This window comes from Salvelinus fontinalis, chromosome 31, assembly GCF_029448725.1.
Source record: "Salvelinus fontinalis isolate EN_2023a chromosome 31, ASM2944872v1, whole genome shotgun sequence".
Classification (NCBI taxonomy): Eukaryota; Metazoa; Chordata; class Actinopteri; order Salmoniformes; family Salmonidae; genus Salvelinus; species Salvelinus fontinalis.
In genome coordinates, this window is record NC_074695.1 from 13,021,018 (window position 1) to 13,034,148 (window position 13,131).

The 13,131-nt window shown below is 42.7% G+C and overlaps 1 protein-coding gene across 9 annotated transcripts; it reads right to left on the reverse strand.

Annotated features, from left to right (window-relative positions):
• Positions 1-559: 559 nt before the first annotated feature.
• On the reverse strand, positions 560-10,667 carry LOC129829558 (SAP domain-containing ribonucleoprotein-like). Of its 9 annotated transcripts, XM_055891323.1 has the most exons (14): positions 9,821-10,667; positions 9,219-9,318; positions 7,735-7,784; positions 7,467-7,528; positions 7,297-7,348; positions 7,128-7,201; positions 6,793-6,833; positions 6,587-6,609; positions 6,417-6,488; positions 6,024-6,101; positions 5,751-5,879; positions 5,290-5,370; positions 4,665-4,919; positions 560-4,444 (listed from the first exon to the last, which is right to left on the reverse strand). In XM_055891323.1, the coding sequence occupies exons 1-9, from the start codon at positions 9,851-9,853 to the stop codon at positions 6,459-6,461; spliced, it is 465 nt and encodes a 154-aa protein (XP_055747298.1). In that variant the 5' UTR covers positions 9,854-10,667; the 3' UTR covers positions 560-4,444; positions 4,665-4,919; positions 5,290-5,370; positions 5,751-5,879; positions 6,024-6,101; positions 6,417-6,458. The 9 variants fall into 8 exon arrangements, with proteins under 9 accessions (XP_055747298.1, XP_055747301.1, XP_055747299.1 ...); XM_055891326.1 differs by lacking the exon at positions 6,587-6,609; XM_055891324.1 differs by lacking the exon at positions 6,024-6,101 and having other exon boundaries at positions 5,751-5,872.
• Positions 10,668-13,131: the final 2,464 nt, after the last annotated feature.

The following is a 13,131-nucleotide window of genomic DNA, read 5'->3' on the forward strand; positions in this document are numbered from 1 at the left end:
CATACTTTTAAATTATATTATGTGAGCTAAACATACAAAACCATTTTTTTCCTGAAGTATAATTTTTTAGAGATTACTGAAATCTATGTCCCCACTACAGAATACTTAAATACATGTCATTTAATTGAAATACTGTAGAATTCCATTCATTCCTATGGAGGAATGCTTTTACCCGGGGAGTACCAATATAGCCGACCGGTGTTTTCAACGCCTCTCAATAGCCAATACATAGCAAAAACCAATCCAGGGTTTATATACACATCACTGGTAATTACCCAATTTTAATAAAAGCTAGTAACATTCTCAACACTCCAGCAGTTTCACTAGACTTCTTACAGTATCCTATAAGAAGTACATCTACTGTACACACCATAGTAGATATTTAGTGGTGACTTTAGCATGTAAATCTTGGTGAGGCAAACTCCTGTCATGACGTTGGCCTGTGGGTAAGGTTTATGACCCCCCCCCCATAAATAACTTTCTCCCTTCCCTCTCTTCTCTCTCTCTCTCTGACTCTACTGAAGGACTCTTGAATAGCCTTTGTTAAACATAACATCAAACAAGTGGGGGGAAGGAACCATATTTCGGCAATAGAACCAGTTAAATATGATGTCAGTTCGGTTGTCATCTGAGACATTATGACTGATGACAGGACGAAATAAACTGTATCTGGGAAAGTCTACACATTCTAGTTATCAGATTCACAAGGAATTGTTGTGCAAATAAAATATTTGAATATGAAACTATTTGTGAAAAGATTAAATGTAATTTTAGCTTCCAAATTAGAAAATTGGGTTTTTATAAGGTTAGAGCTCTGCTCAATCAGTGGCCCGCCCCTGTGAAGAGACATGGGTTATAAACTATGAAACACGCCCTTCTCTCCCTCCACTCTATAAGCCCTTGACGAAAATGTAACCTCCTGTTCCGAGTACACGAGGCCTGCAGCCTCTGCGTTAAAAGGTCGATGAAGACGGCTGCACAGTACTGTCTTTTATCGATGGTGGTTATGATATCGTTCAGTACCTTGAGCGTGGCTGAGGTGCACCCGTGACCGGCTCGGAAACCGGATTGCACAGCGGAGAAGGTACGGTGGGATTCTAAATGGTCAGTGATATGTTTATTAACTTGGCTTTCTAAGACTTTAGATAGGCAGGGCAGGATGGATATAGGTCTGTAACAGTTTGGGTCTAGGGTGTCACCCCATTTGAAGAGGGGGATGACCGCGGCAGCTTTCCTATCTTTAGGGATCTTGGGCGATGTGAAAGAGAGGTTGAACAGGCTGGTAATAGGGGTTGCAACAATGGCGGCGGATAGTTTTAGAAAGAGAGGGTCCAGATTGTCTAGCCCAGCTGATTTGTACGGGTCCAGGTTTTGCAGCTCTTTCAGAACATTTGCTATCTAGATTTGGGTGAAGGAGAAGCTGGGGAGGCTTGGGCGAGTAGCTGCGCGGGGGGGAGCTGTTGGCCAGCCGTTGAGAAATGCTAATTGAAATTTTGATTATTATGGATTTATAAGTGGTGACCGTGTTACCTAGCCTCCATGCAGTGGGCAGCTGGGAGGAGGTCCTCTTGTTCTCCATGGACCTTACAGTGTCCCAAAACCTTTTGGAGTTAGAGCTACAGGATGCACATTTCTGCTTGAAAAAGCTAGTCTTTACTTTCCTGACAGACTGCGTGTATTGGTTCCTGACTTCCCTGAACAGTTGCATATCGCGGGGACTATTCAATGCTATTGCAATCCGCCACAGGATGTTTTTGTGCTGGTCAAGGGCAGTCAGGTCTGGAGTGAACCAAGGGCTATATCTGTTCTTAGTTCTGCATTTTTTGAACGGGGCATGCTTATCTAAGATGGTGAGGAAATGACTTTTAAAGAATGACCAGGCATCCTCGACTGACGGGATGAGGTCAATATCCTTCCAGGATACCCGGGCCAGGTCGATTAGAAAGGCCTGCTCGCAGAAGTGTTTTAGGGAGCGTTTGACAGTGATGAGGGGTTTGACCGCGTACCCATAGCGGATACAGGCAATGAGGCAGTGATCGTTGAGATCCTGATTGAAAACAGCAGAGGTGTATATGGAGGGCAAGTTGGTCAGGATAATGTCTATGAGGGTGCCCATGTTTACGGAATTAGGGTTGTACCTGGTGGGTTCCTTGATGATTTGTGTGAGATTGAGGGCATCTAGCTTAGATTGTAGGACTGCCGAGGTGTTAAGCATATCCCAGTTTAGGTCACCTAGCAGAACGAACTCTGAAGCTAGATGGGGGCGATCAATTCACAAATGGTGTCCAGGGCACAGCTGGGCGCAGAGGGAGTTCAATAGCAGGCGGCAACAGTGAGAGACTTATTTCTGGAGAGATACATTTTTAAAATTAGAAGGTCAAACTGTTTGGATATAGACCTGGAAAGTATGACAGAACTTTGCAGGCTATGTCTGCAGTAGATTGCAACTCCTCCCCCTTTGGCAGTTCTATCTTGACAGAAAATGTTGTAGTTGGGTATGGAAATCTCAGAATATTTGGTGGCCTTCCTAAGCCAGGATTCAGACACGGCAAGGACATCAGGGTTGGCAGAGAGTAAAAGAAACTTAGGGAGGAGGCTTCTGATGTTAACATGCATGAAACCAAGGCTTTTTCGTTCACATTAGTCAACAAATGAGGGTGCCTGGGGACCCGCAGGGCCTGGGTTTACCTCCACATCACCCGAGGAACAGAGGAGGAGTAGGATGAGGGTATGGTTAAAGGCTATCAAAACTGGTCGCCTAGAGCGTTGGGGACAAAGAATAAAAGGAGCAGATTTCTGGGCGTGGTAGAATAGATTCAGGGCAAAACGTGCAGACAGGGGTATGGTGGGGTGCGGGCACAGTTGAGGTAAGCCCAGGCACTGAGTGATGATAAGAGAGGTTGTATCTCTGGACATGCTTGTTATAAAATGGTTGAGGTCTGTAGCTAAGAAAGTGTACTGTAGCTAAGAAAGTAATAATAAAAAATAAAAAAGTAAAATCATACTTTTTGGAGAAATGTCCTCTGGTCTGATGAAACAGAAATAGAACTGTTTGGCCATAATGACCATCGTTATGTTCGGAGTAAAAAGGGGGAGGCTTGCAAGCCGAAGAACACCATCCCAACCGTGAAGCATGGGGGTGGCAGCGTCATGTTATGGGGGTGCTTTGCTGCAAGAGGGACTGGTGCACTTCACAAAATAGATGGCATCATGAGGCAGGAAAATGATGTGGATATATTGAAGCAACATCTAAAGACATCAGTCAGGAAGTTAAAGCTTGGTCACAAATGGGTCTTCCAAATGGACAATGACCCCAAGCATACTTCCAAAGTTATGGCTTAAGGACAACAAAGTCAAGGTATTGGAGTGGCCATCACAAAGCCCTGACCTCAATCCTATGGAAAATCTGTGGGCAGAACTGAAAAGGAGTGTGCGAGCAAGGAGGCATACAAACCTGGCTCAGTTATACCAGCTCTGTCAGGATAAATGGGCCCAAAATTCACCCAACTTATTGTGGGAAGCTTGTGGAAGGCTACCCGAAACGTTTGAACCAAGTTAAACAATTTAAAAGGCAATACACTCAATTAGTATTTGGTAGCATGTAAACTTCTGACCTGCTGGGAATGTGATGAAAGAAATAACATCTGAAATAAATCATTCTCTCTACTATCATTCTGACATCACATTCTTAAAATAAATTGGTGATCCTAACTGACCTAATTAAGGGAATTTTTGCTACGATTAAATGTCAGGAATTGTGAAAAACTGAGTTTAACGTATTTGGCTAAGGTGTATGTAAACTTCCGACTTCAACTGTATGTAATGTGGTAGAGAACACAGTATCCGAATATTGCAGTCTTACTTAAGAGGGTCCTTGTGGTTATTGTCAATGCTGTCAGCTTCACTGTCTGGGTCTCCACTACAGGTCTGGTCAAGAGCGAGTGGTCCCTGCTCACCCTCACTCTGTAGATGAGGACAGCTGGACAGACAATCCTCATCAGCTCCCCTGGACTGTGACTTGGCTCAATGCAGTGGAGGAATGTACAGGAATGGGACCATGCACTTAATAGTAAATGCTCCAATTTACCTGGAATAGCAACTATTATAAAAAAGAACAGCTATCAGGACACCGGAGAGTAAAAAATGAGCTGTTAAATATGGTGCAACACATTTTGTTGTGCATGGTCTCTGATAAATAAAATAGGAGGTTAAAATATGTTGCCAACGCATATGTGTAGAAAGAAAAAAGATGGTGCAGAAACATTTCACACCTAGGATGAGGCTGGCTTCACTGCGGCCACTGTCCTGCTCATGGGTCTCAGTGCAGTTGTATCCACTGAGCAGAGATAGGAAGGCCTCAGGAAAGGGACCAGATGAGGCCTTCCTCAACTGGGCCTGGAGAGCCATGGCATTCCACCTAAAGTGCTCCACGCAGAAGGTCACCCTGAACGTAGACATAAGAGTCACACGTCAGATAAGATCTAAGGTCACAGAGAATCACAGATGGCGCAGATATTCCCAATGTATTTATGGCAAACAAACTTAAAAAGGACTCTTCATTGATACACTTCAAGGGATTTCCCCAATTTAAGCCTACATACAACATGTAGTTGTTGTTTTGAGAGCTGGATAGAAGACATTTATATCCAAGTTGCTTCACTCACCATTCTTTATTTTCAACCTTAGGGGGCTGCATTCGGGAAGCGCTTGCCATTCTTGTTAGACACATAACTACACTGTCCGTAGGGGGCGTTCTTGTCCTCCAGGACGTGTTTGATGCAGAATTCCCACCAGGCGGGGCTGGGAGCAGGGCCGCTGGGTGAAGGAACAGGCCTTGGGCTCTTGGGTACGGGCAGTCTGGGACAAACGGCCCCAGCATGACGGCAACACGTGGATCCTTATCCTGTTCATTAGTGGTTCTGGAAGGGAAATACATACTTTAGGTGAGCAACAGGTGCTGAAGCAGCAACGATACAGTTAAGCGTCAATGTGGTTAGTCAGCTGAGACTAGGGCAAAATATGTGATGGCAAGCAGAGAATACAGGGGGCACTAGAGTGCATCTTGCTACTACCACAGTACAGTAAACATGGGACATGTAAAGTTGATTTGTGTGTGTTGTTCACGGACCTGACCTTAGGCTTTTTTAGGGCATTTTCACACAGTTTGACTATTTGAAGATTTTAAATAAATTTGAAAATTTGTAGCTACTTTAAGTTAATAACTTCAGTCAACACGTTAAGAGATAAAGCAGATTGCGTTCATTGCACCTGTCACATGACGAAGCTTACCGTAGTTCCCCAGAACAGTTGAGCCAGTCATGTGTGTTTGTAAACAGCACAACGGGAGAAAACGAGCTGGTGAGGCACAACCTGTGAGAGAGAATGTATTGGAGCTATGTCTTTTTCACAAAAGATATCAAGACCACTTCAAATGTTATCAAGAACTTTAAAGTCAAGTTGCATGAAATGTTATTGCTCCGTTTCTTGCCAGAACTTGTATCAAATAAAGCAATATCTAATCAAAAAAAGAATAATCATATAACACCAACAGCCTGCAAGCGGAGAAATCAATGTCAAACAGTTATGATGCAACTACCATCATGCATATTGACACAAGTACGTACTTTGGGTGTTTAAAAATACCAAAAAAGGTAGAACATTGGATCTTCACAATCAGTTTGTGGTCAGAGGATCCCACTGCAAATGTCATAGTGAGTTTGAAGTGGAGTGGTCAGACCATGGAGACTTACATCACTGCGGACGTCTGGTGAAGGGTCCTGAGGGTTGAGGCATGCATGGGTCACCTTGATAACATGCTCCAACTTGCGGGGCTGTTCCTCAACCTTTGCAGCCAGGAACAGTGTTGCTGGAGCTATGACCTTGGGATATATAAAAAATTGTACATTTTGATCAAAACTGGTGTCTTGTTAGTGCTACGCATTATGCATTTCACATAAGATTTCATTAAAACTTTACAAGACACAATTGTGCAAGGGAGGCTGTCAGTGTGCAAAAGTACTTACATTTCTGTGGAACATGGTGAAGGAATGGATCATGTAGAATCGGTGCATATACACAATAGCAGTATTGTTAGCTGGGACCTGATGCATAAGGGATAAGGATAACATAATATCTCAGTGAGATTTAACTCAAAAGTATTTTGAGCATCTTTGGGATGAGATGGAAAAGGCTGTCCGCAGCATGAATGTACCTCCGTACAATCTGCAACAACTGCGTGATGCTATCGCACTAGCATGGACTAACATCCCTGTGAAATGTTTCCGACACCTTTTAGAAAGCCCTGATGAATTCAGGCTGTTCTGGAGGCAAAGGGGGGGGTCTAAGGCAGTACTAGATAGGTGTACCTAATAAGCTGTCCAGGGAGGATAGAAGCTGCCCTATCCCTAGGCGCTCACCTTCTTGGAAACTGAAGAAACGTTCCCGCCAAATCGCTCTGCTCACTTTTTTAGCTGTTCAACGCTGACCGCCTACACAGAACACAGAGATAGATGTTTGATTAAATCTTCTGGTTCACATTATTTAAATGAGGGGAGGTCATTGTTTATCACATATTTGGATTACTCACAGTGGATTTATTCACAGTAACACCTTTGATAGAGAGAAACACTCATTGAAACCAGAGTGCAAATGCAGGAGAAAACATAATTACTTGTGATAATGAGGTTGTTCAACACTTGTTTATAAACTGACTGCAGGTTATGGTTCTTGGATTTAAAAAACATTAAAACCACGCATGAGAACTGTGAAAATGACTGGAAGATTCACACTGACCTGGGGTGGAAGTTGGAGGTGCAGCAGCGGGCAAACCAAACCTGAACACAATACATATTTAATCAAATCAAAGTTTATTTGTCACGTGCGCCAAATACAACTACAAGGGTAGTGGGACACAATGCAGATAGCCCGGTTTGCCAATGTGCGGGAGCACTGGTTGGTCGGCCCAATTGAGCTAGTATGTACATGAATGTATAGTTAAAGTGACTATGCATATATGAGAGTAGCAGCAGTGTAAAGGGGGGGTTGGGGGGGAACACAATGCAAATTGTCAATATAGGTTAATAGATATGCCCAATCAATAGTGTGGGGAATATTTGTGGGATACTGACCGGGCAGCATGTATGGCCTTCTTGTCATCAGCTGACGCAGGGACATTGAAGTGTTCTGCTCTTTTCTGTACCCTCTGGGGAAACAGGATAAAACAGTTTAATTATAAAGTTAGCACACCACCATTGCATTGAAGACTTGTCATGACTGGTGCAGCAAGCATCATATTACCTCATCCACAGACGCTGGGGGTGTGATTTTTACCACTTTCTTTTCAGCCGTCCTGAAACACATTAAAATCACATGAATAACATATTTCAATAGGGACATCAGATCATCAGGAAAATGGAGAGAAAATGTCACTCTTCAATGTGTGTTCACATAAAAGGAAAAAAACTTACTCCTCAGACACTATGGATTTCTTTTTATTATCCTCAGTGATGGCATCCTCTTTCGTGAGGTCCTACATGTTCAAATGCATAAAGCATCATCAAGAAATGCACCTACGATTTTACATTTATTTTCCTGGCAGATATTTCACCAAAGCAATTGCAGCATGTACAAAGTGACTTTATACTGTATGATCAAAATTCTACTGGACATGGTGGAACCCATCTAATCCATACATGAAGTGCCATTGCTGCTATAGTGGTTTAAAACCAGGCTTACCTCTGGCTCTTCTCCCAGAACATCATCTTCATTTAGGCCCATGTCATCCTCTGTTTAGGATGAAAATCAGGCTTATGATTCACCTGACCATTTCATTGACTGGGTAGACTTTTCACCATATTGCTCACACCTTTTAAAAATAAAAGGGTGTCAAGGGGTAGAGGCTAGTAGAAGTTGATTTGGAATTCAGAAAGTTACACTTTCATAGCCCAATTCAAATCATCAAGTTTGCAGATGACAACAGCCTGATTACCAAAAATGACGAGACAGCCTACAGGAAGGAGGTGAGTGCCTTGGCGGAGTGGTGCTAGGAAAATAACCTCAACAAAACGAAGGAGCTGATCGTGGCTTCAGGAGAGAGCAGAGGGAGCACGCACCCATCCACATCGATGGGGCCGCAGTGGAGAAGGTGAAAAGCTTAAAGTTCCTCAACATACACATCACTGACAATCTGAAATGGTCCACCCATACAGACGATGTGGTGAACAAGGCGCAACAGGAGGTTGAAGAAATTTGGCCCCTAAGATCCTCACATTTTTAACGATGCACCATTGAGAGCATCTTGTCAGGCTGTATCATTGCCTACATCTTGTCGGGCTGTAGCATTGCCTGGTACGGCAACTGCACCGTACACAACCGCAGGGCTATCCAGAGGGTGGTGCGGTCAGCCCAACATATCACACTGCCTGCCCTTCAGGATATCTACAGCACCCAGTGTCACAGGAAGGCCAATTACATAATCAAGGACCTCAGCCAAATGAGCCACGAATTGTTCACCCTACTATCATCTAGAAGGCGAGGTTAGTACAGGTGCATCCAAACTGGGACCAAGAGACTGAAAAACAGCTTCTGTCTCAAGACAATCAGACTTAAATAGCCATCACTAGCCGGCCTCCACCCAGTATCCTGCCCTGAACTTAGTCACTAGCTGGCTATCACCCGGTTACTCATCCCTGCACCTTAGAGGCTGATGCCCCATATACATAGACATGGAACACTGGTCACTTTAATAAATGTTTAATACCATTTTCCCCATTTCATATGTATATCCTGTATTCTAGTCAAGGCCATGCTATTCAACTATTGCTGTACATATACTATTCTATTCACGTATTCTTCAGATATACTACGTATTATATCCACACTGTCCATAAATCCCATCACACACTCAACTCCAACATGGCTCATCCTAATATTTCTATATTTCTTAATTCCACTTTCATACTTTTAGATTTGTGTGTCGTTAGATATTACTGCACTGTTGGAGCTAGGAACACAAGCATTCCGCTACATCCGCAATAACATCTGCTATATGTGTATGCGACCAATAAAAATTGATTTGATTGACATCGGCTGATTTGATATCAGCTGGCGTAAAAGGGCTGTATAAATACATTTGATTGATTGGAAACAGCACCAGGCTTTATTAGAGTATGGGAAACTGACCCCATGTGTATTTAGTCCATACATTATTGCATGCTCACCATGTTCCTCCAGATAAGCCTGTAGTTGTGTGATCAGTTCCACTTTGTTGCCCTTCACATCTAGACCCCTGGTTTCACACTCATGCTTCAGTTCAGCAAGCTGTGGGAGAGACATGAGTGTAGATTACTGGTTAGATTACATTTGAGATGATATCCTACTAAATGGCAATTTTTGCAATTCAAATGTTACTGCCCAACAGCGAAGTGCTTGAACGTTAGGCCAAACATCCTGTACAATTTCATTCATCATTCACTTGTAGTCGTGCATGCGCTGATGTCAGTTGCCAACTTCACAGCAGTAGCAGAGCAAACTTTGGCCCTCGTTGAAAAACAAAGCCACCCCAACCCAATACACGCGTGGATATCTCAAACCTCAAAATGCCTTGTTAGCTAGCTACACCGTGCAGCAAGCATGGACTATTTCCGTCCTGTCCGCTAGCATCTGCTAGCTAGCTACCTACGACTCTTTGTGTCCGAAGATCCCCAGCGTGCTAGATCATGATTTACAAAGTAAAGATAGCTAACAACATACAATACTTGATTTCCCCAAAATATAATAACGGTATTAGACGTTTCAAACTAAGCTAATACGGGTTAACAACCTTTCGTTTCTGGAGCTCCACAACTTCAGCCATCTAGCTTTGTTGTAGTGGTAGGTCATTCGCGAACAAACGACTCTCTTTCATTCGAGTGATCCCTGGATGTCCCTCATGCAGGTCAGATAGCAGTCTCCTCTGGAATTTGTGAGGTACCACCACCCTTGATCCCCACAGAACACATCCTTGATCAGTGGACAACTGGTCTTTCTCGTCGATGAATGGACGAAGGTTATCGTCATTTACGAAGGTTGGCCAACCGCCTAATGTTAAGTCCAAGACTTTGGAAAGCACTGGATCTTTCCTTGTTTCATCTGCTATGTCTGGAGCAGATATGGGCAGTTCGTCAATGAGAGAGATCTGGAAGACTGCTCTATCATCTTCACTGTCAGAGTTACTATTGCATGGTAGTCTTGATAGTGCATCTGCATTTGCGTGATCACTGGATCGTCTGTACTCAATCTCGTTGCCGTGTTACGTTCCTTCTTCCTTTTTTTTCTTGACAATATTTCTCCATTGAGATCGCCTAATTTAAATGGGTTCAATGAGTTTTTTAAATGTATTTAACCACCAGAGGGCAGTGTCGCTATTCTGGACTCCAATAGTCTTGCTACTTGGCAGCTCCTGAACACTGTACCTGCTAGCAGTGCTTAGCCTTTTTTTTACTGGCGAAAGAAAATATAACAATAACTGACGAATTAAATAATTATTTTGAGTTTCATTACTCACGCAACATTCTTCCCTTCAAGCAATGTCCGTTAAAGAAGTTTAATCACCTCGTCGCCACTGTAATATTTGTGTTGTGGAGAAATGACCAGGCAGAAGACGGGAGTACAGTTAGTTTTCGTTTAGTCAAAACCTATTGAGCTCTACAGTTCCCGGGCACACTAGTGCGCATGTGCATTTCCTATTTGGTGTAGTAACGTAACACTGTCACCGCTTAGTAACAGCATAGTAACTAATATAAACAGATGTAGATCCCAGATACTACATGAAAGAGCCGTTAATTTGGCTTCCTGATTTGCATAGCCTACTGTTATTGTTTTTTGAGACCCATTATCCAGACATCGATTATCTGCTGACAAATAATAAAAATATTCACTGAAGATGGTAATTGCTCAGTGCAGGAACAATCTAGTGAGGAGCCTCAGTCTAGTTCGCGCTCATTTTTTTCAGTGCATTACATTTTTCTCTCAATTTGTTTTTGCAGGCTATCTAATAATCTGGTCAGGTAAAAATGTATTTGAACTCAAATTTCACGATGTGGTAGGCAACTTTTTGCGATTTAAATTATATTTTGACAATTTTATCATGGTTTAAGGTCAATTCCTAAGAACTACTGAACGAAAGCCCGTTGGGAGCAAAATTAAATGATTCCAGTCACCGAAAAGATTCGGAATGCCCGTTACAACTTGGATAATTTTAAATGCGGAATCTGTTTCATCCATCAGAAATCGACCCGTCTGCTTCTTCAGTAAAATCCCAACCGCTTTGAGTTGGTACATTGCTATCATAAATCTTTTTTTGTTTTTGTGTGTAAATTCGGTGTAACTTTAGTAATTTGCTTTGACACAATGAAATGTATAGCCCAGTTTTTCATGTAAAATATCTTTATTGATAGGCCTAAATCGTTCATTATATACATTGATCCTTACTTTTTTTATCCAACAGATTTAGAAGGGAAAAATTAAACAATGTGACTCCAATACATGCGGTATAATCAATGGAATTTCGGATATGCCAATGCGTTGCGTCACAGATGGTACAGTATTCTCACTACATTATGATGCATATGTATTGACAAATAATCATGTTCAGAGGCATTTTGCTCTTTACTGTCATGCTGTGCAATGGAGAACGACGTTTTTAAAAGCTGTCAGGTAAACACTTTTGCTTTCACCTTTGCATTTTGCTAAACTTGTAAATAATTGTCTAGCCTAAGTATTGTGTAATTGAAAAGGTAAAATAGACGATTGTGTACTCCAATAATATGAAGTCTGAACATAAACAGTAGGACTATGTGAATCAAGCCTAATTGTCATCAAAGTTTACAAGTCCCATGCTCTGAACTGAGCTACAAAGGACTACAAAGTGAACTATTCTTGTGTGATGAGTAACCTTGCCTGAAATGTGTGTTATCGTTCTGAGCTAATGCCTAGATTTAAGCTCAGAGGGCTAACACAGTCTTGTGACATGCAGATTGACCTCGGTTCAAACCCAGTCAGTCTCATGGTTGATGCTAGGCGGTATCCTTGGGACATCCTATGGATCCGACCCCTGGCAACAACCCTCTGGCCAACACACAGAGTGAGGGAGTTCTATTACGCTGGCCCGGGTTGAACCAGGCAATGGCCAGTCACATCATTGGGTGAAAGCAGGGAGGAAGGAGCACCCTTCTCAATACAACAGTAATCTGCGCCAGTCGGTCATGTTGTCAACAAGGCAGCATGGTGCATCTTCCAGAAACACATCTCTTTTGCATAAAATAGATGTTTAAATTTTCAAACTAGTTTTCATTGGGAAGGCAGATAAAGCGTTTTTATCAAAGCAATCACTTTTGCATGTGAAAACACATAATCCTACTCATCACTCCATGAGTTTAATAATTACGTCACTTTTGTTTTGAGCCGACTTCGCCTTCGGCCAGAGCGGGGCACCTGGCTCACCCCCGGGAGGCGGTGCGGTTCCAAAACGAATGCAATTACTTTTCACCCAGTTCAAACTCCTCCCACCGAGGTAACCCGGGCCACATAAACTAATCCCCTCAGTCTTGTGGTGTGGATATGATCTGGGTTCAATCACAGTCAGTCTCATTGGTGCCATTGGACCTTGATCGCACAGTTGATGTCTATCAGCTACTGGGGTGTTGTGAGAGGAGGTCAGGGGAGGGGTGAAGTGTAGCGGTGGTTCTGTAAACAGAATAACCTTGCCTAATACTTGAGCTGGAGCCTAGGCATTCGCTCAGCAGCATATATCCATAAACATCATGCCAGCTGATTCGTGATTTTGACTGGCTGAGAAATGCTGTCTGCCTCTCTCTCTCGTCCCAAAACCCAACCCGTACACGTTCATTACTATGGGACAGTTGGAGATCAAATTTGAATATTGAAACAATGTTGCAAATGTCGGAGAGACAGACAGCCAGGTTTATACAAATCTCTGCTGTTGAAAACTCACTGTTAGTATAAAATAATTCTTAAATAATGTCTAGATGCTTTTTACAGTGGAGATCAAGTTTTAACTTCCCTGCCTGGACTGACGAGACAGTGGATTGCGCAGTCAGATGGAACAGAGTAAATAGGCATTTTAACATCATA

Excerpts from the sequence above, each read along its gene's own strand:
- LOC129829558 (XM_055891320.1), bottom strand. The coding sequence starts at position 2,215 with ATGCTTAACACCTCGGCAGTCCTACAATCTAAGCTAGATGCCCTCAAT.